The 26137-nt window shown below is 34.1% G+C and overlaps 2 protein-coding genes across 2 annotated transcripts in view; both read right to left on the reverse strand.

Annotated features, from left to right (window-relative positions):
- Positions 1 to 815: 815 nt before the first annotated feature.
- LOC145306852 (AP-4 complex accessory subunit Tepsin-like) lies at positions 816 to 10534 on the reverse strand. The gene is made up of 10 exons (XM_080149176.1): positions 10467 to 10534; positions 10117 to 10160; positions 8670 to 8735; positions 6535 to 6573; positions 5918 to 6032; positions 5512 to 5600; positions 5066 to 5220; positions 4458 to 4561; positions 1417 to 1547; positions 816 to 955 (listed from the first exon to the last, which is right to left on the reverse strand). The coding sequence occupies exons 1-10, from the start codon at positions 10517 to 10519 to the stop codon at positions 831 to 833; spliced, it is 921 nt and encodes a 306-aa protein (XP_080005302.1). The 5' UTR covers positions 10520 to 10534; the 3' UTR covers positions 816 to 830.
- The window catches only part of LOC145306851 (dnaJ homolog subfamily C member 21), a 30839-nt gene continuing 15229 nt past the window's right edge, over positions 10528 to 26137 (reverse strand). Inside the window, exons 16-21 of the mRNA XM_080149175.1 lie at positions 23956 to 24006; positions 18276 to 18460; positions 17822 to 17926; positions 16364 to 16468; positions 12041 to 12208; positions 10528 to 11374 (exon numbers count right to left, since the gene is read on the reverse strand). Coding sequence (XP_080005301.1) covers positions 11319 to 11374; positions 12041 to 12208; positions 16364 to 16468; positions 17822 to 17926; positions 18276 to 18460; positions 23956 to 24006 — 670 coding nt within the window. The 3' untranslated portion in view covers positions 10528 to 11318. The remainder of the gene's footprint in view (positions 11375 to 12040; positions 12209 to 16363; positions 16469 to 17821; positions 17927 to 18275; positions 18461 to 23955; positions 24007 to 26137) is intronic.

Genomic DNA, 26137 nt, shown 5'->3' on the forward strand with positions numbered 1-26137 from the left:
ATCAACCCTCTGAGGACCTATGAGAAACTACAGTGTAAAGGAGAACCATAACGGTTCAGCGTTTAGCAAGATCCTTCAGTACAGATAGACATCCTGTTAGCTTACATAAGGATATGTTTTATTAAAAGTATATTTTTCATGAAAATTAATGTATTTTTACAGACAGACCCACAGACATCCTGTTTCTTTATAAAAACAAGGACAAGGATGACATGAAATACAACTGCACCCCTGTAAAATTGTTGCTTTATGCCCAGATTCCAGAGTTTTGACCAAGCTAAGCAGCGCGTCATAGTGGCGTAAATTATTGCTGCGCGTTTCCCGACAAAATGCGCAAATGCCGCTGAATTCTTCGGATTCTTTTAAATCCTAATGGCGCGCGGTTGATTCCATGTTGATTATGTGCATCCCCATTGATGAAACACAAAATTAACCCTTCTTAAGATTAAATTTATTGGTTGAAAAGATTGACTAAACTTAATAGAACAACCAATCAAAATTCATTAAATGTCCCCAAAGTTGTAAAGCCAACGTATAGGAAAACGTTATTATAAAACTTTGGGGACTAGTATAATAAACAGCCATTTGTCCCCTCTCTCTCTCTCTCTCTGACACAAACCCCTGGATCCCTGGAATCATTCCTATTCAGGGAAGTACCCAAAATTGAAAAAGTACCCAAACTTATGAAAAAAGGACCCAAAGTTAAAAGTACTCTAAGTTGAACAAGTACCCAAAGTTGAAAAAAAAAAACAAAGTAAAAGAACCCAAAATTGAAAAAATACCCAAAGTTGAAAAAGTACCCAAAGTTGAAAAAGTCTCCCGTAATGGAATCATTCCTTATCAGGAGAACTCGGCTGGTCAGCTCCATACTGATAAAGCCCATAGAACTCACTCAACTCATCCTCACTACTGCTGCCCCCCTCCCCTTCCTCATCCCAGCCTCCACCGGCACGACCTGAATACGAAATCAGCTGTTTAACCCCCAAAAAATGGCGCAAATTGTTTTCAATTGTTGTTTGTTTTTAAGTCAGCCGTACGCGAAAAAATGGCGCGAAATTAAAAGTCAGCTGTCTAGTTTTAAATGGCGCAAAATTAAAAATCAGCTGTCGAGTCTTAAAATGGCGCGAAATTTAAAATCAGCTCAGCAGTCTTAAAAATGCGCAAAATTATAAATCTGCTGAGCAGTCATAATAATGGCTCGAAATTAAGAATCTGCTGTGCTGTTTAAGAAAATGGCGCAAATTTAAAAATTATCTGTCTAGTTTTAAAATGGCGCGAAACTTAAAATAAGTTGTGAAAAATGTGTGAAAATTTCTTTTATGTAGGTATTTAACTGCAAATCTTATATCGACCACTTATTTTAAATTTCAAATGTGTTAAATAAAAATAATTTAAAATGGCGCGAAAATATGTTACCGGGGACAAAAGGTCTGTTCTGTTTTGCGCCAATACTGGCGCCACTGCCTCCCCTAGTTGGACTAGAACCAACATCAACTGTGACGGGCTGGTAGTCGCCAACAGAAGATCTAAGGCAGGACTGGAGTAGCTCCTGATAGCAAAGAAGATAAAGTATAAAAATAAAACGTTGGGGACCAATGTAATTTACACTCTAATATACATAAAACGTTGGGTACCTATATAGTTTACAGTCAAATGTACATAAAACTTTGGGTACCGATGTAATTTACAGTCCATAGTACATAAAACTTTGAGGACCAATGTAATTTACAGTCCAATGTATATAAAACATTGGGTACCAAATAATTTACAGTCCAATATACATAAAACATAGGGTACCAATGTAATTTACAGTCCAATGTACATTGTACATAAAACATTGGCACTGCATGATAGACTCGAAATAAAGTATTACCAAACTTTACCAATAAGCTGTAAACAAATATGATAAATATACAAGCAAAATAACAAGTTAATGTTGAGATTCAATTCCTTCTCGTTCCTTCTTAACCCTTAACGGTCGGGGGGGGGGCGTTGAACGCCCCCCCCTCCGGTTTTTTCTGTCTCATTTTCTGTGTGTGAAAGATGAAGAGCCCAAACTGCTTGACTTTTTAAGTATGGGTATGACACATAACTGAGAGTTGGAATTTTTTGAATATCTCCATCCTGGCGGGCACAGGATGCCAGCAAACCTGGCAGGGTCATCCAGGTAAAGAGCAAAAATAATTTTTTGACTAAAACAAAGCATTTTATCATACCAAAATACTAAAAAATCCTCTAGTAGTACATCCTTATATGAAATACAGGTGTTCAAGTCACTTTCAGGTTCCAGGTATGATCCTGCAGGTCCTGATCCTCCAGGTCTCCAGAAATCTTTAAAATCCTCCTGTGGCCGCAATTTTTGACTTAGAGACTTCAAATTTTAAACTTAAGCTTTTCTTAAATGTCTACATAACATATTAAAATTTCATGAAGATCCGCCGCCGTTTTCCCGCCGACCGCCGACTGCGGCGGCTGGCAGCTGCCAAGTACAGCTGCGGCCGCTGAAATTTATATTTTGATATTTCTAATGTAAAATTTACATAAAGATAAACATTTTCTGGAAAAAAAATTTTCTTCTAGCTTTAAAAATAAGAAAATTACAGCCGTTTGAAATTTTTAAGTAAAAAAGGACCTAAAAACAAAGGTTGTTAAATAAAAGGGTGAAGGAAGCGAAAATTGACTTAGACTTATAAAAGGTCGGAAATTCATTATCAAACAGGGGACTTGCACAAAAAAATTTAGCCCTCTAGCTCTAATAGGAACTGAGATAATAAGGGGGGGCGTTGAACGCCCCCCCCCCCCCGACTGATTAAGGTGCGGCAAGGGGCCCGACTGTAAAGGGTTAAGCATAAAATGAATTTGAAAATTTTTAACAAAAACTTTAATATCCTTATCAGGATGTTGATTTTATATGTCGTCTTTATGACAGGTGGAGATTTTATGAATATATTTCTTAAATTATGTATATAAAAAAATATTTTACGGTAATATCAAATTAAATTAAAAATAATTTTTTTTTTGTTTTTTTTTGTACCAGAATCATCCCTGCAATGAAAGAAGAAAAAAATTTGTTTAGTTTTACATAGCAGACTAAATGTATTATGATAACATACAACGTCTCTTTGTGAGTTCATATTTATAATATAATACTTATAAGACTTTAAGGGTACGTAGCCGCTAGTCCTTATATGGAAATAACGGGATGTATGTATATCTGTCTCTAGCAAAGGAACTCGTTATCCGCTGAACAGATGTGGTCCTTGTTTTTTTTTGTAAAACTTAAATTAAAAAATAGAGGGAATTAAATTCTAGTGCCCATAATGATTGCTGGGGGCAAAGCGTTTTTAGCATGGCAAGCATCGTTTTAGAATTAAAAAGAAAATAAATGTTTCAGTTAATAACAACCCAACAAATGATGTCTATAGCAATTTGATCAGCTGATTGGTTTTAATACTAGATGTTTTTTTAAGTAGCGCAGCTACTCTAAATTCAGGAAATAAATCTAATTTTGCTTAGAATTTACTTTTAGGTGTTTTAAACGTTGTAAATTGAAGATTTTATTTGAATAATTAACATTTTACAACAATACCCTCTATAAACTGTGAGGAAGTTTGATAAAATTACGTTTATTGTGCAAGCTTTTTTGAAAATACTTCATTATTTTTATAATTCTGACAAAATAGAATTTCTGTTTAAGTAAATAACATGGCCACAAAAAGGTTTAAGCAGTTATTGAAATATTTTATTACCATTCTTGCTAATTAAATAGTCGTTAACTATGTTTAATTTGCATTTTTTTAAAAGACAAGAAAAATATCCTACTTAAATGCTACTTTTATGAAGTTATCTTAAACCTTTTCCAAAAGTTTGTTTTATAAAAATATTTTATTTTCCATTGATTTTATTGATTATATAGGTTAAAAATATCAAAAGTATTTTTTAAAGGCTATAGATTAATTTTGATTAATTCCGATTTTTAATTTTTTTAATTTTTTTCAAATCTGAAAGAATATGCCTGTCTTTTTAAAGAATAGATTATATAAAATAACTAAATTAAACATATTCAGGCTATCAAAAAGTTAAAAATATTTTTTTTTTACTATTAAATCGCTAATTTTTAAAATCATTAGATTTTAAGCTTATTTTGCATAAAAACACACTTTTTCAGTCATTTCTTCTCAACAATGGATCTTAAATGATTATTACTGAAAACTTTTATGAAAATGTTATTAACCAAAACTCCAAATAAAGGAAATAATTGCCGTTTGCGAAAATGTGTGCAAAAAGTTGCCAATATCTCGTTAGAAGGGACTTAATGGATTTTAATTTTTATTGCTTACGACTTAGTGGACTATAAACTATTAGAAAAGTATCACTTCAAGGTGGAATTTTAAGGGTCAACTTTTTTTCTTTTAAAATTCGCAGTGTTGGGTACCAACATTATTTATTTTCTTTGTTCCTGTTTGGGGTCTGGAGCGTAGACTATCTGTTCCACGACATCCCGAATGGCGGAGGTTAATCCCCCATGACTACTTCTGTCCCCACCGGACCCGCCGAAACCCTAAAAACCAAAAAAAATCAAGGGATCTAAAGAGATAAGACAATCTCCCAATGTTAATACACAAAATTACCACTTTTGTAGATTAAAATAAGTGGTTGAAACGTTAGAACACTCAACTTAATGATCTAACCAATCAGAATTCACTGAAGTCCCAAAATTTATAAAACCAACAATTTAGAAACGCTATTATATGTCATACAACATAGAACAAATGAAATTATTCTCTTCTACTTTTAGTCGATAAAAAGTATCTATCCGATAATAGTCATTTATCGCATCGTATTACAGACAGCTTTCCGCAAAGTTAAAATGAAGAATTCAAATTTTAAACTATTTTGTTAGGCCCGAAGCTACATTTATAACTTATTGAACTTTTTCACTATTGGATATTTTTTCAACTTTGGGAACTCTTTCAACTTTGAGTACATTAATAACTTCGAGTGCATTAAAACTTTGGGTACTTTTTTAATTTGGGTATTTTTTCAACTTTGGGTACTTTTTTACCTGGCTGTTCTTAGTATGGCTGCCCATGCCAGCATAAACTTGGCTTACGGCAGCACCACCAGCTTCCCTTTCTCCACCACCACTATTGTCCTCTTCCACACGTTCCTCATTGAAAAGATCTCGGAGGATCGTCTTTGCCAACCCTCCCACTTCACCTATGGTTGGTAACATTAAAATTTCGATAAAAATAGCAGGAATTTTTGCAAAATGGCGGGAATATTTTGCAAAAAGGCGGGAATATTTTGCAAAAAGGCGGGAAAATATTTTTAAAAATTACAAGCAAATATTTTTCAAAATGGCGGAAAAATATTTTGCGAAATGGCGGGACAACGTTTTGTAAAATGGCGGGAAAATATTTTTCAAAATAACGGGACAACATTTTTCAAAATGGCAGGAAAACATATAATATTGTAAAATGCGGCAAATAATTTCAATATTGCCCATGCCTTGTAGAGATTCTGTCGAACCACTTCCACCGCCGCCGCCGGAGGAAAAGTTGAGGGAGGTGGCGTTTCTTATCTGGTCATCATTACTCCTAAACAATAGATAATTCCTGTAACATTAAGGTACAATATTCCAGAAATGGCAATTATAAAATTACTTATAAATTAAAAAATGTTAACTTCAATGTTATGTCTCCTAAACATATCAATTCAACCACATAACTGGTTATTAGAATGAAGTTTCCAAAGACGGCCAGGTACAATGTTTCATGCGAAACTTGTTGTCAAAGGGTAGGGACTATAAATTATACTTAAGGTATTTTAATCTTTGATTTTAAAACTTTGTGTAGGTACTTTAACTGAACTTTGATTGGTTGGATACTTGATTTAACTTTGGGTACTTATTTACCTGAGGTATTGACGGAACTTTGGGGACCCTTTGTCCACCAGATGCTGAACACATTTCAGGGTTTTCAGCTTAGCGTGGGGAGAGGGACGGCAGAGCCGCCGGTTCAGATAATCCCCTAAAAAAAACAGGGATTTTAAGGGATAAGACAATGGATGATGCATTGAATTTTTACATCCCCAATAAACATGCAGGGGTGTTAGGGGCATTAAAGATATGAAGGGATGGGGAGGGGGGAAGGGGTGAAGTCAAATCACCACCGTCCCATCATTTTATTTTTTTGTTTTAAAAAGTAGAAAAAATTGTAGGAGTTAGTTTTTTCCAGGGGTGATTTCAATTTCGAGGTTGGCGGTACCCTCCTCTAAATTAGGAAAACTGTAAAGGAGAACCATATCGGTTCAGCGGTTAACGTGATCATTAGGTTTAGAAAGACAAATACAGATCCTGTTATTCTAAAGATAAGAAGCCTAAAATCCTGATAAATCATGAAAACGGTCAAACTGACAAACATCCCAATGGTTGCACAACCTTTGTCCTGAAGTCCCAACAGTCATGGTTAAGAGTTGCGTCAGTTTAAAGCACCAAGGCATTCCCTCCTACTAGAATTAAGTTAATCTTACCCAATATCTCAGAGTTCTTTTTCCCTTTCCAGCTAAAATCTAAAAAAAAAGAATATTTAAATTTTTAGTTAAACAAGGATAACAACATATATAAAAGCAAAGCTCTGGAAATCAAACGGTTTAACAAACGAACATTAACACTTAATTAAAGAGTGTCAGAACTGAAAAAAAAATATAAATGTATGTATAAGTTATAAAAAAAAGAGGAGTATTCACTAACAAGAGCAAGTGATACTAAGCACCTTCCAGTTATGATTCTAAATGTTTTTTAGTGAATACACTAGGGTTATGTTTGACATAGTTATACCAACTAAAAAAACTAGGCTTCATCATGCTTTTCTGTGAATAAAACTTCGAAATGTTAAGCATTTTTTGATGAAACATCATCAAACGATTTGTTGGGTTCAAACTACTGTAACACTAAAGTAAACTTTTTCAATTGAAAATGTTAATTTGGAAAAAGGGATGGTAACTTGTAATATTGCAAACAGTTTTATTGTTTCATTAGTGTACTTTTGTAATCTACAGCATTTGATTATGTTTTGGCCGGCGTGTTATTTTATTTGATCCTTTGAACCCAACAAAACATTTGATAATGTTTCATAAAAAAATGCTTAACATTTCAAACTTTTATTGAAGCTTCTCATAGATACTGGGAAGGTTTACAACTATTTTGGGCGTTATCCGTAAAGAAATATTTTTTCAATTTTGAAAATTTTTATTCCCTCGCTGGTTGGCGACTTTGGGGACCTATTCTTACCTATGATAATCTGGAAGAGATACCCTGGCGCTGGCTGTGGACTAGAACTTTGGGGATCTATCTAAACTTTGGGGACCTATCTCAACTTTGGGGACCTACTTACCTATGATAATCTGGAAGAGATACCCTGGCGCTGGTTGTGGGTTGGAACTTTGGGGACCTATCTTAACTTTGGGGACTTATTTAGTATTTACCTATGATAATCTAAAAGAGATACCCTGGCGCTGGTTGTGGGCTGGAACTTTGGGGACCTATCGAAACTTTGAGGACCTATCTAATCTTTGGGGACCTATTTACCTATGATAATCTGGAAGAGATACCCTGGCGCTGGCTGTGGACTAGAACTATTGGGACCTATTTAAACTTTGGGGACCTACCTAAACTTTGGTGACCTATCTAAACTTTGGGGACCTATTTACCTAGATAATCTGGAAGAGATACCCTGGCGCTGGTTGTGGGTTGGAACTTTGGGGACCTATCTAAGCTTTCGGGACCTATTAAAACTTTGGGGACCTATTTAAACTTTGAGGACCTATCTAAACTTTGGGGACCTATTTACTTATGATAATCTGAAAGAGATACCCTGGTGCTGGTTGAGGACTAGAACTTTGGGGACCTATTAAAACTTTGGGGACCTATTAAAACCTTGAGGAACCTATTAAAACTTTGTGGACCTATCTTAACTTTGGAGACCTATTTACCTATGATAATCTGGAAGAGATACCCTGGCTCTGGCTGTGGACTAGAACTTTGGGGACTTATTTAAACTTTGGGGACCTATTTACCTATGATAATCTGGAAGAGATACCCTGGCGCTGGCTATGGGCTGGAACTTTGAGGATCTATTAAAACTTTGGGGACCTATCTAATCTTTGGGGACCTATTTACCTATGATAATCTGGAAGAGATAGCCTGGCGCTGGTTGAGGACTAGAACTTTGGGGACCTATTAAAACTTTGGGGACCTATCTAAACTTTGGGGACCTATTTACCTATGGTAATCTGGAAGAGATACCCTGGCGCTGGCTGTGGACTAGAACTATTGGGACCTATTAAACTTTGGGGACCTACCTAAACTTTGAGGATCTATCTACACTTTGGGGCCCTATTTACCTATGAGAATCTGGAAGAGGTACCCTGGCGCTGGCTGTGGACTGGAACTTTGAGGACCTATTAAAACTTTGGGGACCTATCTTAACTTTGGGGACCTATCTATACTTTGAGGACCTATCTAAACTTTGGGGACCTATCTAAACTTTGGGTACCTATTTACCTATGATAATCTGGAAGAGATACCCTGGCGCTGGCTATGGGCTGGAACTTTGAGGATCTATTAAAACTTTGGGGACCTATCTTAACTTTGGGGACCTATTTACCTATGATAATCTGGAAGAGATACCCTGGCGCTGGCTGTGGACTAGAACTTGTCGCCTCTTTCAAAACTGAACAATAAACAATTATGTCAGGGAGGGAGGGAGGGGACATTGGACTCAGGCTGTGAATTTCACTGGTTTGAGTACCCAAAGTTGGTTGGTTCCCAACTATTAGTGTCCAATCTTTTTAACCAGGGTTTCGGATCCGCATTGATTTTATGCGGATCCGGATCCGGATCCGGATCCTCAAAATTTGGTCAGTGCGGATCCGGATCCGGATCTTTGACAATAAAAATAAAATCACCAAATTTTTCAAAAAAAATTTATTCTTAATTCGAAGTCAAAAATACTTTTAATTTTCAAGTCTGAACCTAAACCTTAAAGATTGGCTCTCATCAAGAGAATGTCTGAGATTTTATATAAATTTAGGTAGATTTTTCCATTTTTTCCGCATTTTTTGGAGTCTAAGGATCCGGATCCGGATCCGCATTTTTTTGCGGATCCGGATCCGGATCCTTGGACTCAAAAATATGCGGATCCTTGCGGATCCGGATCCGGATCCAGATCCGGATCCGAAACCCTGTTTTTAACCAAAAATTTTAACAGAAGGGATAATTTTGATTATCATCATCCGGGATGTACATTAATTTATCGTCCATTGTCTTATCCCCTAAGAGTCCAGCAAGTATGTCCATAATAAGCAAAGAAAATTATTCCTCGTATTCATTTGAATCCGGTGGATAGGAACCGGTTCTTATCCATACGAAAAAACTATGTCTCGCATCGTATTATATCCAGCTTTCTACGAATATAAAAATGTACAATCATAAGATTAAAACCAGTTTTTTTAGCCCGTGCTTTCGGCACCTCGGGGCTAAAAAAACTGGTTTTAATATTATAATTGAACATTCTATATCCGCGGAAAGCTGTTTATAATACGATACAAGAAATAACTATAATATTTTACAGTAAAAGTAATAGGATGTCTGTGTGTCCATAGCGAAGGATTATCCTAACCGCAAGACCAATATGGTTCTCCTCTAAGCTTTGAAGCTTTGTAAGGGTCTCTGGGAAGGTTTACAACTATTTTGAGGAAGGGAACCTCTCTCTTCCCAAGAGAAATATCTACTTGGAATAATACCGACAAAAAAATATTTAAAAAAAAACTAAGTGGAGTATCGAAAATTGCCCTATAGCGTTACAGACTAATAGCAGACAGACTAACAGACAGCTAGATAGACAAAAAGACCGACAGATAAACGGACAGCCAGACCGACCGACATAATGACGGAAAGACAATGTGAATGATACATAAGCATACAAAATAATAATAATAAAATTATTACACATATTCACATATTTTTATGCATAGTTTGGTACTTTCATAACCTGGGTTGGCCGTTGCATAAGCTGAAAATACCAGTATTATAGAGTAGGAAGTATTATTTACCTGGATATAGTTTAATCATACTGGCCCCATCTTGCAACAAAGTTCTAAACAGAACAAAAAAAATTGGTATTTTCTTTTCAGGGGTGTATTGTATATTCTGCACAAATATTGCTGCCAAATATTTCACCTAGTCATTCCCCTAAAGAGGGAGAAAAAATGGTAAATTGTTCTCCCCCCTCCCTCCCCCAAAAAGGGGAAAATGTTTTCAGGACTGTTTATTTTCTACATTTTTCCCCCTACTACATAATTCATACCACCCCCTCCCCCCCTTTGGCAGGGGCACCCTAATAAATACGGACAGACAAAGTGAATTATAGAGTAGCTTCGCTATTAAAAAAATAACCACTTACCCCATGGATTGAATTTTTTCATTGATTTCCTCCCTCCCTACGGAAATATTCATTGTAAAAATCTGCAAAAAAAATTCACAGCCTTAGAGGGGGATAAACCAGGGATCTGAAGGGATAAGACAATGGACGATAAATTGCTGTACATCCGTCCCCAATTGTTGAGCAAGAATAATCCTTATGTAAATTAAAATTATTGGTTGAAAAGTCAGAACATTGCTAGATAATCAATCGAGTATTCATAAAAGTTCTCAATGTTTTTAAGAATCTAAACAAATGAGAGAGCTTGTATAAAAGAACTTTGGGTACCAGAGTTGGATCTTTAAATCATTTCAATGGTGCGCCAAATCGGGTTGCGCAGAATTTCCGTCAATCACAGCGCGGCATTTCATAAAATGCTGTGCTCTCATTGGTGGAGAGTTGGATCACCCCGATCTGGCTCACCACTGAAATGATTTAAAGATCCAGCTCAGTATAATTAACAGAGCTGGATCTTTAAATCAGTTCAATGGTGATCTAAACCACCCCGCGCAAAATTTCAGCCAATCACAGCCAATCATTTTAAAAATGCGCCGCTGTGATTGGCTGAAATTTCGCGCGGGGTGGTTTATATCACCATTGAAATGATTTAAAGATCCAGCTCAGTCCATTAACCCTCGCCCTTATTTACTGTTTTATAAAACTCTGGGTACCAGTATAATTTAGAGTCGAAAATCCCCTAATTATCATTTCTTTAAACTTTGGGTACCAGTATAATTTACAGTCCAATGTCCCCTCCCTCCCAGGGTTAAAATATAACAACAATTTAAAATTATAATAATAAATAAATTTTCTAAAACAATTCTTAATTAAATATCACGATTTCTTTTTCTTCTGCTTTTTTGCGGATTTTTTTTCGTCCATTGCTGATACTAAAATAAAAATAATGTTGTTTTCAGTATGGCTTCGAAACAGATTATTATCCGCTGGATTCTAACCGGTTTAAAGCCAAACTGAAAAATCATGTATCGCATCGTATTATATCCAGCTTTCTACGAATATAAAATGTACAATCTTAAGATTAAAACCAGTTTTTTAGCCCGTGCCTTCGGCAACTCGGGACTAAAAAAACTGGTTTTAATCTTATATTTGTACATTCTATATCCGCGGAAAGCTGTTTATAATACAATGCGAGAAATAACTATTTCAGTATGGCTTCGAAACAGATTAATATCCGCTGAATTATAACCGGTTCAAAGCCAATTGAAAAATTATGTATCGCATCGTATTATATCCAGTTTTCTACAAATATATAAATGTACAATATTACAACCAGTTTAGTTAGCCCGTCTCGGGGCTAATAAAACTGGTTTTAATCTAAATTCTTATAATTGTGCATTTTTACATCCGCGGAAAGCTGTTTATAATACGATGCGATAAATAACTATTTTATTTTAATTTTTGTTATTAGCAACGTTTTACTTTATGTCGGTGTGATAGTCTGTTCAAAGATGTACATAAGAGGGGGAAGGTAAAACGGTGATTAACCTCTACCGCCCCACCCCCCTTAAAAATTTACTACAAGTAACAAAACTCACCCTTATCAGAAATATAAATGGCGTGGCCGCTAGTTTTCAGGTGCTGAAACAATTTATTTTTGGAGGGAAATCCATTCTTACACATCTCACACATCAGCAGAGATTTGGAGGATTCTTCTCCTTTTTTGGAATCTCCCGCGGTTTTTTCAATCTTCTGCTCGCTTACTCCTAAAAATTACAATGGTACTCGAAGTTTAACAATGAAGATAGGTATCTTATTTGTTGGCTCAAAAACTTTGGGTACTTTCTAGGGTTGGCATTCCGAGTCCGGAATCCGCCCCATTTTTAGCCAATTTTGGAATCCGAATACGGAACCCGTTTTTTTTAGCGGAATCGGATTCTTAATTGGTAGGCTAAAATTAGCGTCTTAAGTTTTTTCTTTCAACTCCTCCTCTTTGGAGGCAAAGATTATCATCATTATATATATAATATCTTTTAAAGTCTGGTTCGATTCTCGGAAGTGAAATATAGAGAACACCAAGATCATTAATTTTTAGGACATATGTAGCACTTATATTTTTTAATTTTTAAAAGAAGCCTTTTAAAATATTGCTAGAATTCGGAATCCGAATCCGGAAATCCTTTTTTTGGGACGGATTCCTGTAAGAATCCGAATACGGCCAAAAATTTGACGGATTGCCATCCCTACTATCATAATGTTAGACTTCAAAATGCAAGATAAGTTTGGGCGCTTTCCCACAAAGTATGTTGTTGAGCATTATTAACCCCTCCCCACCTTTAATAATAAAATAAGAAGTGGGGTAGTTATTCGTTTGTTTGTCTAATACTCGAGGGGTGTATATTCTGCAAATTTGACCCTGCTAAGAGGGGGGGGGGGATATGTGGTTGGGGGGGGGGGGAAATGTAAAAATTAAGAGGACTGAAAGCATTTTTTTCTATTTTTCTCACCTCTTTAGTGAAAAAAAAAAAAAAGAAATATGTGGAAGGGGGCATAATATGAACAAAATAAAGAGTTCTGAAAATATTTTTCCATTTTATCCCCTTCCTTGCTGGAAAAAACTAGGAGGGCACTATGTGCCCAGAATTCCAAAATAAAACAAAAACTCATAATTCTGTTAATTTTGCTTCAAATTAAGAAAAATTTTTTTTAAATGAAGGATAATTGATTTAAGTTTTATTTTAGATACCTTAAAATGCTTTAAAATAAAAAAAAATTAATAATATCGACAAAAAAACACTTATTTAGCTATTTTGGCAGTAAAGGTTTAGTGATTTTTAAAGATTTTAAATATATTGAAAACACAGACAGACATACAAACAACCCTTAATTTTATTATAAGGAATTATACTTGTAGCTTAATGATTTTCCATCACCATAATCATTTTATGGCTAGTAGGGATATTCCCTGAAAAGCAGATCCTAATCGGTCCAGCAGATAGTAAGATATTTTTAGATTAATCCAGACTGACAGACAGACATATTTAATTATTCAAATGACATTTAAATTCTATTATTACCTCCCCCTCACCTTGTTTAATTTTAGGTTTACACCAACAAAGGACCAATAAAAAGCTACCCTAAAAATTGTTAAGTTAGGGCGTTAAGTCCACGTGTATACGAGATCCTTCTGGAAATTAAAACAATTTTCTCGTATGTATTATTATAGGTTTTTGCTTAAATTAAATGAATTATCAATGTTATACTTATATATCAATTGATTTGTTGCAGAGGGGGAGGGGACATTGGGCTGTTTGTTACACTAGTCTCCAAAATCTTATAATAACGTTTTATTAACCGTTGGTTTAACAACTTTAGGGGCTTTTACTGAATTTTAACGTTTAAACCACTAATTGTAATCTACAGAAGGGGTAATTTTGAGCATCATCATTGGGAAAGTTCATCAATTTATCGGCTATTAACATATCCCCATAGATCCCTGGATTTGTTGAAATTACTAACTATAAAAAGAAAACACGTTAATAACATTTTGTAAAATAATTTTCTATTTTCTATAACCCATTTTACTGTACTTTTTCATCAAAAATTTACCTGTTATTGCTGCGCTACGTATTGACAAAACAATCCTTGTTTTGAAAATAAAAACAAATCTATCACAAATCACCACAAAAGAACTAAGAACTTTAATCCAAAGGCATTGCAATCAAAGGATTGATAGTCTGCAATAGGGCCTTTATCAAGAAGGGAGGGGACATTGGGCTGTTTATCACTTTAGTCCCCAAAGTTTTATAATAACATTTTCTTGTTTGTTTTTTAAGTTGAGTGTTTTAACTTTTCAACCAATAATTGTAATTTACAAAAAAGGTAAGTTTGTGTATCATTATTGGTAATGTACATTAATTTATCGGCCATTGTCTTATCCCTTTAGATCCCTAGGCGTTCATACTCATAGGCTCTATGTATGTATAATATACATTTAATAACAAATTGGTTTAAATCATTTAGTTTCTTTACAAGTTTGCTTGACTCTTTTATTTCTTTAGAGCATGTATACGGTGTGGATTAGGTTTTAGTTTTATCAAATTGAAACATTTAAGATGATATTCATCTGATTTAAAAAGAATGTTGATTGATTAGAAGCAACAGGTTCTATAACATAGCTTAAATAAATATTTCTAGGGGTGTGCATGGGGGTCTCCTCCAACCCTCCAGGGGTGGGGGGGGGGGGGGGCAAGGATATTCTTTAGAGACTTTAAGCAATAAGAATAAGGGATTGTATAAATAAAAATTGCATCGAGAACTATAAATATCACGATAAAATGATTTGTAAAAAAACTTAAAAAGTTATTTCAATTCGTCTTTGTTATGAAAAAGTTGCTATAAAATGGGTCCGACCGCTCCTACAAAAATGAGAAAAAAAAATTTCAGCTAACGAGGCTGCCAGTGAAACCAACGGGATTCATTCACTGAGTGCCTTGATTAAACATGTATAAAGGTCTGATATGCGGCCTCGTTAGCTGAAAAAAGATCAAACTATTTGAAGTTGAAAGTAATATGACAAAATATTATAATTCCTGCTTCTTTAGGGGGGAATGCTTTGACATCAATTTTTTCATAAGTTTTAGAAGTAAACGTATAAAAATTAATTTAAAATCGTATATGTCTTAACCTCTTTTCGAGGAAGCTTTGTGTTTATCAAGATCGAAATTAATTCCTTATTCAAAATTCAAATTAAGCGCAAATGTCGTCTTTGTTTGACTTTCCTTCCTAAATAGACGCGGCATAGTGTTGTTTATATTTTGATGTGTCCATGTTCTTTACTTTTGAATGATATGTGAGTGGATGAAGATTTCGGAGAATAAAGTTGGGCCTATCATTGGTCTCATAGTGCGTGAACAACCCTAGTATACCAGGGGCTTTAAACCATAAGAACTTCAGGTAGATTTTGTTCATTTTATTTAAATTGAATGGCGTATAGGACGAAATTATTAAGTTTAAAAGGCTTTAGCCAGCTAAACATGAAACTTTATTATGATTCAATTATTATGTTTTAGTAATTTTTATGTGCCTTTATTTTTGCATTTAACAATGATCTATTAAACCAAATAATTTTCCTTTAAAGCCAAAGTACCCAAAGATTCTTAACCGTAGAAAAAAAAGATTTTAAAAAGCAAATAATTTTACGTGGTTATAAAAACTGGAATTTTGTATTAATTGATTTTGTAATTTCAGGACTTTGAAATAGTTTGTATCAATAAACATATACTCAAACCTGCTGTTGAAACTTGATGGTTCCTGGTGTTGGGGGATTTGTCCGTATATTTAAGATCTCTAGAACTTCCCGCAAATTCGGAAGTCACACTCAACCAAAGTGTCATGGTTGAGACAGTATAGTATATTCAATAAGCTTTCAAAAAAGGTATAATATATTACTGTAGCTCAATTTTTGGTAGTTTGACGATAATTTATAGTTTGCATATAAAATGTAATTTCAATAGTCAGGCTTTTTTACAAAATCCTAAATATCTAGGTAGGCTACTTCTAGAGGCTGTAAAATCATAAGTAATTGATATTTTCACCTCTTGCTTTGGGAATCCTTCTCAAATATGACAAAGATTAACCTTAAACTATAAAATTGGTCAATATCCAAAATTGCATTTTTTGGAATCTTGGAGTTTTTGCATTGCCTGGGCACATAGTGGAGGGGTTAGTCATAAGGAAAAAACAAGGAAAAAAACTTTATTTATCCTAAACCTAAGAGGCAGGGGTTATAGGGGCTTGATTGAGTGTCCAAAACGATTCAATCACTGCTAGTAATAGTAATCTACATAAGGGGTACTTTTGATATGATTATTGGGGATATACATCAAATTATCGGCCATAGTCATATCCCTTTAGATTACCTTTAACTTTTTCTTCTTTGGACAAATCTTTTTCTTCATCTAGATGATCATCATCACAGCCCTTTTGTGCACCAACTTTTCCACCATTAATAGTCGTGTCTTCACCTTGAGACGAGTGTATATTTATATTTGGAAAGAAGGGGACATGACACTATCCTTATAATAAAGTAACAGGATGTTTGTGTGTTTCCCAAGAGAAATCACAATAAATCGAATTTTTTTCTTCTCGAATAGAGACTCCTACGAAACATTGCAAAGTTTCGTAGAAATTTGATAGAGACTCCTTCGCAACATTGCAAGGTATCGTATTGTTTTTTTAAACACCAAACATTTAAAATGCCACTAAAGCCTCTAGGGGCGTAGCCGCTAGTATAAAATATTGTAGCAATGGGTTATAAATATCGATTAGTAGGTTCAAGCTAGCAATGTCCAATAATTTTAATCTAAAGTAGATTTTGATGGGGTATCAATTTCTCTTGGGATTGTGGAGGTACCTTTCCCCAAAAATATTAATAAACCTTTTATGGACCTATAGAATAATATGTAGCTTCAACGAAGGTCGAGCTAAACACACAGACATCCTGTTACTTTTAAAAAGGATTTCTAAAATAGGTTTCTCGTATTTATTCAAAACCGATTAACCTGTGGATTAGAACAGGTTCTCATCCATACGAAAATTTTTGTATAGCATCGTATTATATCCAGTTTTTTCAAATATAAAAATGTACAATCATAAGATTAAAATCAGTTTTTTTAGCCCGTGCCTTCGGCATCTCGAGACTGTAAAACTGGTTTTAATCTTATACTTTTTTTTATAAATTTTTTATATTCGAACAAAACTGAATACCTATAATTTTTTACATTTTTTATCCGCGGAAAGCTGTTTATAATACGATGTGAGAAATAACTATTCCTTTTCCTTATATAAAAGTAACAAGATGTCTGTCTGTACTTAGGGATCTTGGTAAACCAATATGGTTCTCCTTACCAATGTAGCTTCTCGTTCTCAGGGAAGGTTTATAACTATTTTGGGGGAGACAACCGGAAATAAATCACTCTTAAAAATAAATTTTCCCCCACAAAAAAAATTCTTTAAGTACTTTTTATTTTCAAAACTAAAAATTAAATTCCCCCTAGATGTCTTTAGGGTCCTAGGACAAACGCAGGAGTCCCAAACGTCGGAGTGGACACTTCCTAACCTAACCTATTTTAGACCATCTTATAGGTTTTTTAAATGCCTAACCCCTGCGGGGGGCTTATTTGTACATTCATATCTTAACCTAACCTAATCTGTATAGAAATACTTAATAAAATTTATACTTTAACACTCCTGCGTTTGTCCACTCCGACGTTTGGGACTCGTGCGTTTGTCCTGGAACCGTCTATGGTGCATTAAAACGGGAAAAACGAGAAGTGGAGGGAGGGGGTGGGTTAATGATAAAATATACACCCCCTTACCAACATCAATATTATCTTTCTTGGCCGACACTGAAGAAGTGGGAGGGGGTGGGGGAGGCTGTTTGGCTCCACGCTTTTTTGATTTTCCCTTCTTTTTATTTTTTCTCCTGCAAAAATTTAATCAGTATAACTATTAATAATATCCTATTGTATAAAGCAGTAAAGCTTGTTTTGTTTGTAGCAAAGGATCTCGTTAACCGCGGAACCGATATGATTCTCCTTTTTATAGTTTAGCTTCTTGTAGGGCATAAGAAGGATTCGTGTCTGACAATTTTCAACGAATAGCAACTCTGGTGTAACAAAACTGGTTTTATTTAATCTCGAAATTTTACATTTTAATAATCGCGGAAATCTGTCTTTAATATTTAAAAGATAACTATGTGTAGTCTGATTCTTTCTCTTCAGCTAACTGACGGACGCACGGACGGATAAAAAAAATACTGATCAATAAAATTCCTAGTGTCCTCAAAATCGCTACCATCCGAATCTAAAGCCGCCATGGTGTCAAATTTTTTGGATATCTCGTCAACTTCTGCTGGATTAGAATTGCTGGCATCACCATCAATTTCCTCAGAAGAAGCAATATCTTCAACAACAATATTCTTATTTTTCTTCTTTTTGCTTTTCTTCGTTTTTCTGCTAGTAAAAAAACAAACCATTTGTCATCAGTGAGGGAGGGGACATTGGGCTGTTTATTACACTAGTCCCCAAAGTTTTTTAATAACGTTTTCTTATTTGATGGCTCAACAACTATGGGGACTTTTGATTTGATGCTTTATTAAGTTGAGTGTCTAAACGTTTCAAGTACTAATTAAAATCTACAAAAGGTGAATTTGAATAGAATAGAATTTATTAACTAATGCAATACATTTAAATTATTAAATATACATATAAAATCATATTTTAAAAATTGCATAGCAAGGAGTAATTAAGCCTTGGAGTAGGCCGTAAATTTACCCCTTTAATTGATTTCATTTATTATTTTATTTATAGCGAGAATTACAAAAATTATTTATTATATAAAGATATTTACACAAATTTAATAGATCAATAATTAAGTGGGTTGACTAAATAACTATTTACAGTTACAGAAGTTGGTACAGATTTTATTTCTTACAGGAAAAGCATTTTCTTTTGTTGCAATGAAATGATTTATAGTTTAAAAAATAATCTTTTTTAATCATGGACAATGATTTCTTTACAGAGTCTGAAAGCCTTATTTCATTTCTCAAGTTATTCCAAAGTTTTGGAAATGACACTGCTGGAAAATATTCAAGATGTTTTGTTTTAGGTATACTTATCAGTAACTTTTTTGATCTCTGAGAAGAAAGAACTTTAAACATGTTATCAAAGCTTTCTGGGAGTTTCTTATGAAAGAATTTACTTATAAAATTCAAAATGTTTAAATTTACCAAATCATCAAATTTTAAGATTTTAGATTGTCCAAACAAAATTTCAGTGTGTGCATTATAATTAGCACCTACAATAATCCTTATTGCCCTTTTTTGTTGTTTTCTTATTTGATCAATATCTTTACTTTTAGAGAGACCCCATGTGATATTAGAATAATTTAAGTGAGGCAAAATCATTGAGGAATAAATCGTTTTCAAAGTTTTTGATGGGAGAACATTTTTTATTTGATTTAATGCATATAGAGAACTAGAAACTTTGTTTTTTACCATTTTTGTATGCTCATTCCAATTGAGAAATTCATCAAGATGTACCCCAACAAATTTAAAAGACTTTGTTTCATTTTCATTGCTGATTCTCTCAACTTCCTCCCCATTAATGAAGATTCTAAAGTTATTATTGACAGGTTGCATACTGCTAAGTCTGAAGACCATGTATTTTGTTTTAGATACATTTAAAGAAAGTTTATTTGCCCTAAACCATACTGATGCCTTATCTAATTCTTCATTTAATGATGTTTTTATGGTTTCTAAATTACTTGAGGTTTTACAAAAGATTGTGTCATCTGCAAAAAGGCTACAAAATAAGGTTGTTGAATTTGGAAGGTCGTTTATATACAACAAGAACAAAATTGGTCCAATGACAGAGCCCTGTGGTACTCCATGGGTTAATACTTTTTCTTCGGACTTTACACCATTTATTTCAACATACTGTTTTCTATTAGTTAGATAATTTTCAAACCATTTTGCAGATACACCTTTAAAACCATAGTGTTTTAGTTTGGATAGTAAAATTGGTATATCACACGTGTCAAATGCCTTTTTAAGGTCAAGAAACACACAGGCACTGTATTCTGATTGGGGCTTATTCAGTCCGTCATAAACTTTGTTGATTAAATGTATCAGTGGTTGTTGTGTATCTCTTGACCTTCTGAAGCCATATTGATGTTGATATAACATTTTGTTTCCCTCAAGATATCTAATCATTTGAAAAGCAACAATTTTCTCAAGTAATTTAGAGAGGGCTGGAAGTATGGAAATAGGACGATAATTGTCAAATCTATCTCTTTCACCAGCTTTGTAAATAGGTATAATTTTTGCACATTTATAGTTATCAGGAATGTAGCCAGTGTTTAAAGAGAGGTTAAACAGGTGAATGATAGGCTTTACAATTATTGGCATTATTTCTTTTAAAAGTTTCATAGAGATATTATCATTTCCTACACTTGATTTTGATTTTAATTTGGACAAAGTTATATTGATAATAAAAGAGTTTACTTCCTGAAAGTTAAATTCTTCATCATATTGATCCCCCAAGAAATCCCTGAAAGATTTAGAAGATTGAGGTATTGATTCAGAAAGTCTTGGCCCAACATCAACAAAAAAATCATTAAAACCATTGGCTATCTCAGAGAAAGTATTATAGGATTTTTGTGCATCTGTAAAAACACAAGGCACGTCATTTTTACACTTTTTTTTCTTGACTATTAAGTTAATTAGCGACCAAGTCTTTCTGATATCAGTAACACAATCTTCAAATCTTTCATGGTAATATTTTTTCTTCTCTTTTCTAGCAAGTTTTTTGAATTTATTATTTAGGCATTTAAATTTATTTTCAGCAGATTCAGTCCTATGTTTAAGTTTGTTTTTAAAGGCCCTATTTTTGGCTTTTCTGATTTTTAATAACTCCTGTGACATCCACGGGTTAATAGGAACTTTTCCTTTGTTTACACATTTTTCTTTTAAAGGGAAACTCTCTTTAAAGTACTTTTCTAATATGTTACCAAAACTTTCAAAGGCACTTTTCGGAATATTATCATTATTAACACCTTCCTAATTTTGTGAAGAGAGTTTCTCTTTAAAGGTTTCTACGTTATTTGGACTCATATCATAATAATATTGTTTTTGGTTTGAAGTATTTTTTTCACAAGTTACATTTAAGTAAAAAATTGGGAGATGATCAGAAATAGAAGATATAATTAGGCCGCTTTCATAAAATTCTTGCTTTTTATTGCTAAAAATGTTATCAATGAGAGTTGCTGAATTTTGACAAATTCTAGTAGGTAGAGTAATCATTGGTAGAAAAGAAGAGGATATTAATAGGTTCAAAAGATCATTTGTTTGGTTGTGGGAATCAAAGTTTAGAAAATTCGCATTGAAATCACCCCCAAATATAATTTCATCAGATTTTTTTAAAACTGGGTCAGTTTTAAGAAATGTTAATTTTTCTCCAAACCATTCTATAAAGTTATTTAAGTTACCACCAGGAATTCTGTAAATGTTGCCTATAATCTTAAATTTGTTCTTACCAAAAAATACTTTTATGAATTGAGTCTCAAATTCGCCCTCTAAAATATATGATAATTCATCAATAATTTCATAACTTAAGTTTTGCTTAAGATATATTCCTAAACCCCCACCCCTTTTTCCTTCCCTTGTTTGTAAGATAATATCTTGATAATTTTCTAATCTAGTGGTCTGTGCGTTATTTGCTGCCCAAATTTCTTGAAATAATAGAATACTAAAAGAAAATTTTTCAGTTTCTATCTCCGATAATAATTCTTGTAAATCGTCGATTTTATTATTTATACTTCTAATATTCTGACTATAGACTGAAAACTTTTCCTCCCTCTTTCCAATAAAGTTTACAAATTCATGGTTTTCAAAGTAAGAACACGAATGATTTAAATTTGAATCTAATTGCAAAGAATTATGTCCAAAATTATTAACTAACTCATCATCCATTTTTAATTTGAATGCTTATATTATTTTTGTTTAAATGTACCAAAGAAAAAAAAGCATTAAACAACCCATTTTTAATGCTATGATAATTTACACAGAACATATACATAGTAAAATAAATATTAAGCGATAACAGATAGAGATTAGTTTAAAATTCGGGTTTTTCAAAATAAAATATTCATCCCATTTTTACACCATTATATTCTAGTTTGATTCACTTTCGGATTGTTTATCATATTTTACAGGAGACAAGTTGGAGTAACTCACCCACATAGTAAGTTTTAGAGTTGTCATTTTTGTAATCCAAAGTAAGCCGTTTCGGAGCCCCTCCTTTGCTCAAAGTGACACTGATAACACCATTTTCATTAGAAGTAAAATGGTTTATCTTTCCATCCCTTTTAAGCTCCTTTAGTTTTCTGATTAAATCTGAACGCCTTTTTGTGAGTTGGAAAGTTAACCAAAAGTTAGGTCGTTTTACCTTTCTCACCTCCTCTTTCTGGGCTCCTTCCACTGATGCCTCCCCCTCCATCGCTCCACCCTCCATCTCGTTCCCCTCCATCGCCCCTCTCTTTCTTTCCCCAGGTTGAACTTCAATCTCCTCCTCTTTCCTGGGCTGTGTTGGCTTGGGCCCTTTCAAAATCGCCGAACATAGTTTAGCATATGCTGAGCCCATCCTGCGATTATTAAACCTTATAATACCACAACCTTTGGATGTAGGGTGGCATGCTTCAATATCCAGAGCTGGGTCAATATGAACACCATAATACTTCTCTATAGTGTCGCATATTTGCTGGGTGTATGGTTCTTCACCAATTTCTTCTGGCTCTTTTAGAATAGACTTAAGGTTCTTGGCTGCATTTTCTGGTGAGGCAAATAATAAAGTACCTTTCATTGCTCTTTGTTGGTTCTGGTCAATGTGATCGCTGTTATATCTGACCTGTGCCTGTATGTTGGTGGGAACACCATTTCCTTTCCATCTGTTGTTATCTCCTCCCCCTCCTCTGGGCAAGTTTGTACCATTCTTCCCCTTTCCACCCTTTACTTCCCACTCTTCCTCGTCGCTTGAACTCTCACTTCCTGACTCTTTAAGCTGGGTAATTTCATTTTTAAGTTGACCGATAGTTTTAATTAGGGTGTTTAAAACACTTTTAACAGAATTTTCATTTAATGTCAATTTATTTACATCAACTTTTAACTCACTTAAAAATGCACTAGTGACTGGGTCCAATTTTACTTGAGTCACTTGAGGTGGTTTGTTAGGGATCTTTTTTGGTCCCATTTTACAGCTATAACTTTAATTTGTTAGAGATTTATATATTTTTTTGAATCACCCTTGTCCAAATCTAATCACTTGAAAACATGTGTACAGGACAAGATACAAAACTAAACTGAATTTGTGTTGGGGATGTACATCAATTTATCGGCCATTGTCTTGTCCCTGATATGTCATTGTGATCTTAAAACCTAGGGGTGATAAGACAATGAATGATAAATTGATGTACATCCCCAATGATGATAAACAAAATTACTCTGTCCATAGGGTAAAATTATTAGTTGAAAAGTTTGAATACTACCTACCAATCATAATTTAATTAAAGTTCCCAAAGTTGGTAAACCAACGGATAAGAAAACGTTATTATAATGGTAAAATTTTGGTTATCTATAATACAAAGTAGAACGATGTCTGTCCGTCTGAAGCTTAAGATCTCAGTAACCACTGAACCGATTGGACTCTACTCTTCAGGGAATATACCTACTGGTCCTGTGATGGTTTTAAGCTATTTTCTTGGGGGGTGGGACACCCCCAACCCCCCCAAAAAAATGAAAATACCCCCCCCCAAAAAAAAAAATTTTTTTTTTTACTTTTTCTTTTTAAATCTAAAATACGAAAAATTAAGTTGATCAAACCTCTTGGGGCAAAGCCCCTAGAGGCTAGGGGCGAAGCCGCTAGTTAGTTTATAAAACATGACTCGGTTTTTTTTCCTGTTTTCAATTTTATTTTCCTTGTGCTGTAGATTAATTTCTTCGCCGCTATCCTGATAAAATTAGTTGCATATTTGTAATCCCCTCGGAGCCAATAATCTATGGTGCACTGTGTGCCCAGAATTCCAAAATAAAACAAAAACTCATAGTTCTGTTAATTTTGCTTCAAATTGGGTAGAATCTTTTGGGTTGGGTCACTAATTACCCCAAGTTTTGATATCTTTAAAAAAAATGGCGGCGGAATCGCCGCTCCCGCCGTTAACAGCCATTTTCTGCCGCCAAAAAAACAACATTATCTCAAATGATTCCAAATTGCCTAATTCGGCAAGAAATCAGAAAAAAAAAATTTTTGTGGCGGCTGCTGAAAACGGCGGCGGGCCCGCCGCTCCCGCCGTTTTCAAAATACCAAAAATTGGGGTGATTAGTGACACCCTTAAACGATTTTGGTCCAAGAGAAGCACTGAATTTAAGGTATACCTTGATAAATGAGAATTTGAAAATGAAGTCCCCCTACACTCACAGGGTTGGTTATAAGGGGAAATTAAAAAAAAAATATTAAATAATGATTCCAAATTGCCTAATTCAGCGAAGAATGCAATAAAAAAAATTTTGTTGGTAGCGGAAAACGGCCGTGAACGGCGGTTCCGCCGCAGTTTTTTTTAAGATTCCAAAACTTAGGGACATTGGTGACACAATCCAAAAATTTTACCCAATTATCTCTAAAACTAAGTGAGTAGCGCCCAAAATAAAATTGCTGGTATGTTTTGTTTCAAGTCACCCCCCTCCCGTAAATAAATTATCAATGAAATACTTATATATCAATTGATTTGTTTCAGGGAGGGAGGGGACATTGGGCTGTTTATTACACTAGTCCCCAAAGCTTTATATTAATGTTTTATTATTCATTGGTTTAGCCACTTTAGAAGCTTTTACTGAATTTAAATTGTGTTTTTTCAAATGTTGAGTGTCCAAACGTTTAAACCACTAATTGTAATCTACAGAAGGGGTAATTTTGTGTATCATCATTGGATAAGTTCATCAATTTATCGGCCATTAACTTATCCCTTTAAATCCCTTGATTTGTTGACATTAATAACTATAAACAAGGTAACATGTTAAATTGTTAATAACATTTTGTTAAATAATTTTCTGTTTTCCTATAACCCATTTTACTGTACTTTTTCATTAAAAAAATTACATATTATTGCTGCGCTACTTATAGACAAAACAATTCTTGTTTTAAAAATAAAAGCAAATATATTACAAATCACCCCAAAAGCACTAAAAACTTTAATCCAAAGGCCTTGCAATCAAAGTATTGATTGTCTGCAATAAGGCCTTTATCAGGAAGGAAGGGGACATTGGGCTGTTAATTACTCTAGTCCCCAAAGTTTTATAATAACATTTTCTTGTTTGTTTATTAAGTTGAGTGTCATAACTTTTCAACCAATAATTGTAATCTACAGAGGAGTAAGTTTGTGTATCATTATTGGTAATGTTCATCAATTTATCTGCAATTCTCTTATCCCTTTAGATCTCTAGGCCTTCATACATTTATTAACAAATTTGCTTAAATCTTTAAGTTTCTTTACGAGTTTGCTTAACTCTTTTAATTCTTTAGGGCGTGCATATGGGAGTGGAATAGGTGGAATTAGTTTTATAAAATTTAAACATTTAAAATATTATTCATTTGATTTAAAAGGAATGGTAATTGATTAGAAGCAACAGGTTCGATTACATAGCTTAAATGAATATTTCTGGGCGTGTGCATGGGGGGCCTCGCCTCCCCCCACACTCTGGGGTTGGGGGGGGGGGGGGCAAGGATATCCTTTAAAGACTTTAAGCAATAAGAATAAGGGATTGTATAAAAAAATTGCATTGAGAACTATAAATATCACGATAAAATGATTTGTAAAAAGTTATTTTAATTTGTCTTTTTTTGTGTAAAATTTCTATAAAATGGGTCCGACCGCTCCTACAAAAATGTGAGAAAAAAATTTCAGCTAACGATGCCGCCATTGAAACCAACAGGATTCATTCACTGAGTGCCTTGGTTAAACATGTGTAAAGGTCTGATATGCGGCATCGTTAGCTGAAAAAAGATCAAACTATTTGAAGTTGAGAGTAACATTACAAAATATCATAATTCCTGATTCTTTTAGGGGGGCTGCTTTGACATCAA

The sequence above is a fragment of the Acartia tonsa genome, chromosome 15, assembly GCF_053477335.1.
Source record: "Acartia tonsa isolate MP-2025a chromosome 15, ASM5347733v1, whole genome shotgun sequence".
In the NCBI taxonomy this organism is placed as follows: Eukaryota; Metazoa; Arthropoda; class Copepoda; order Calanoida; family Acartiidae; genus Acartia; species Acartia tonsa.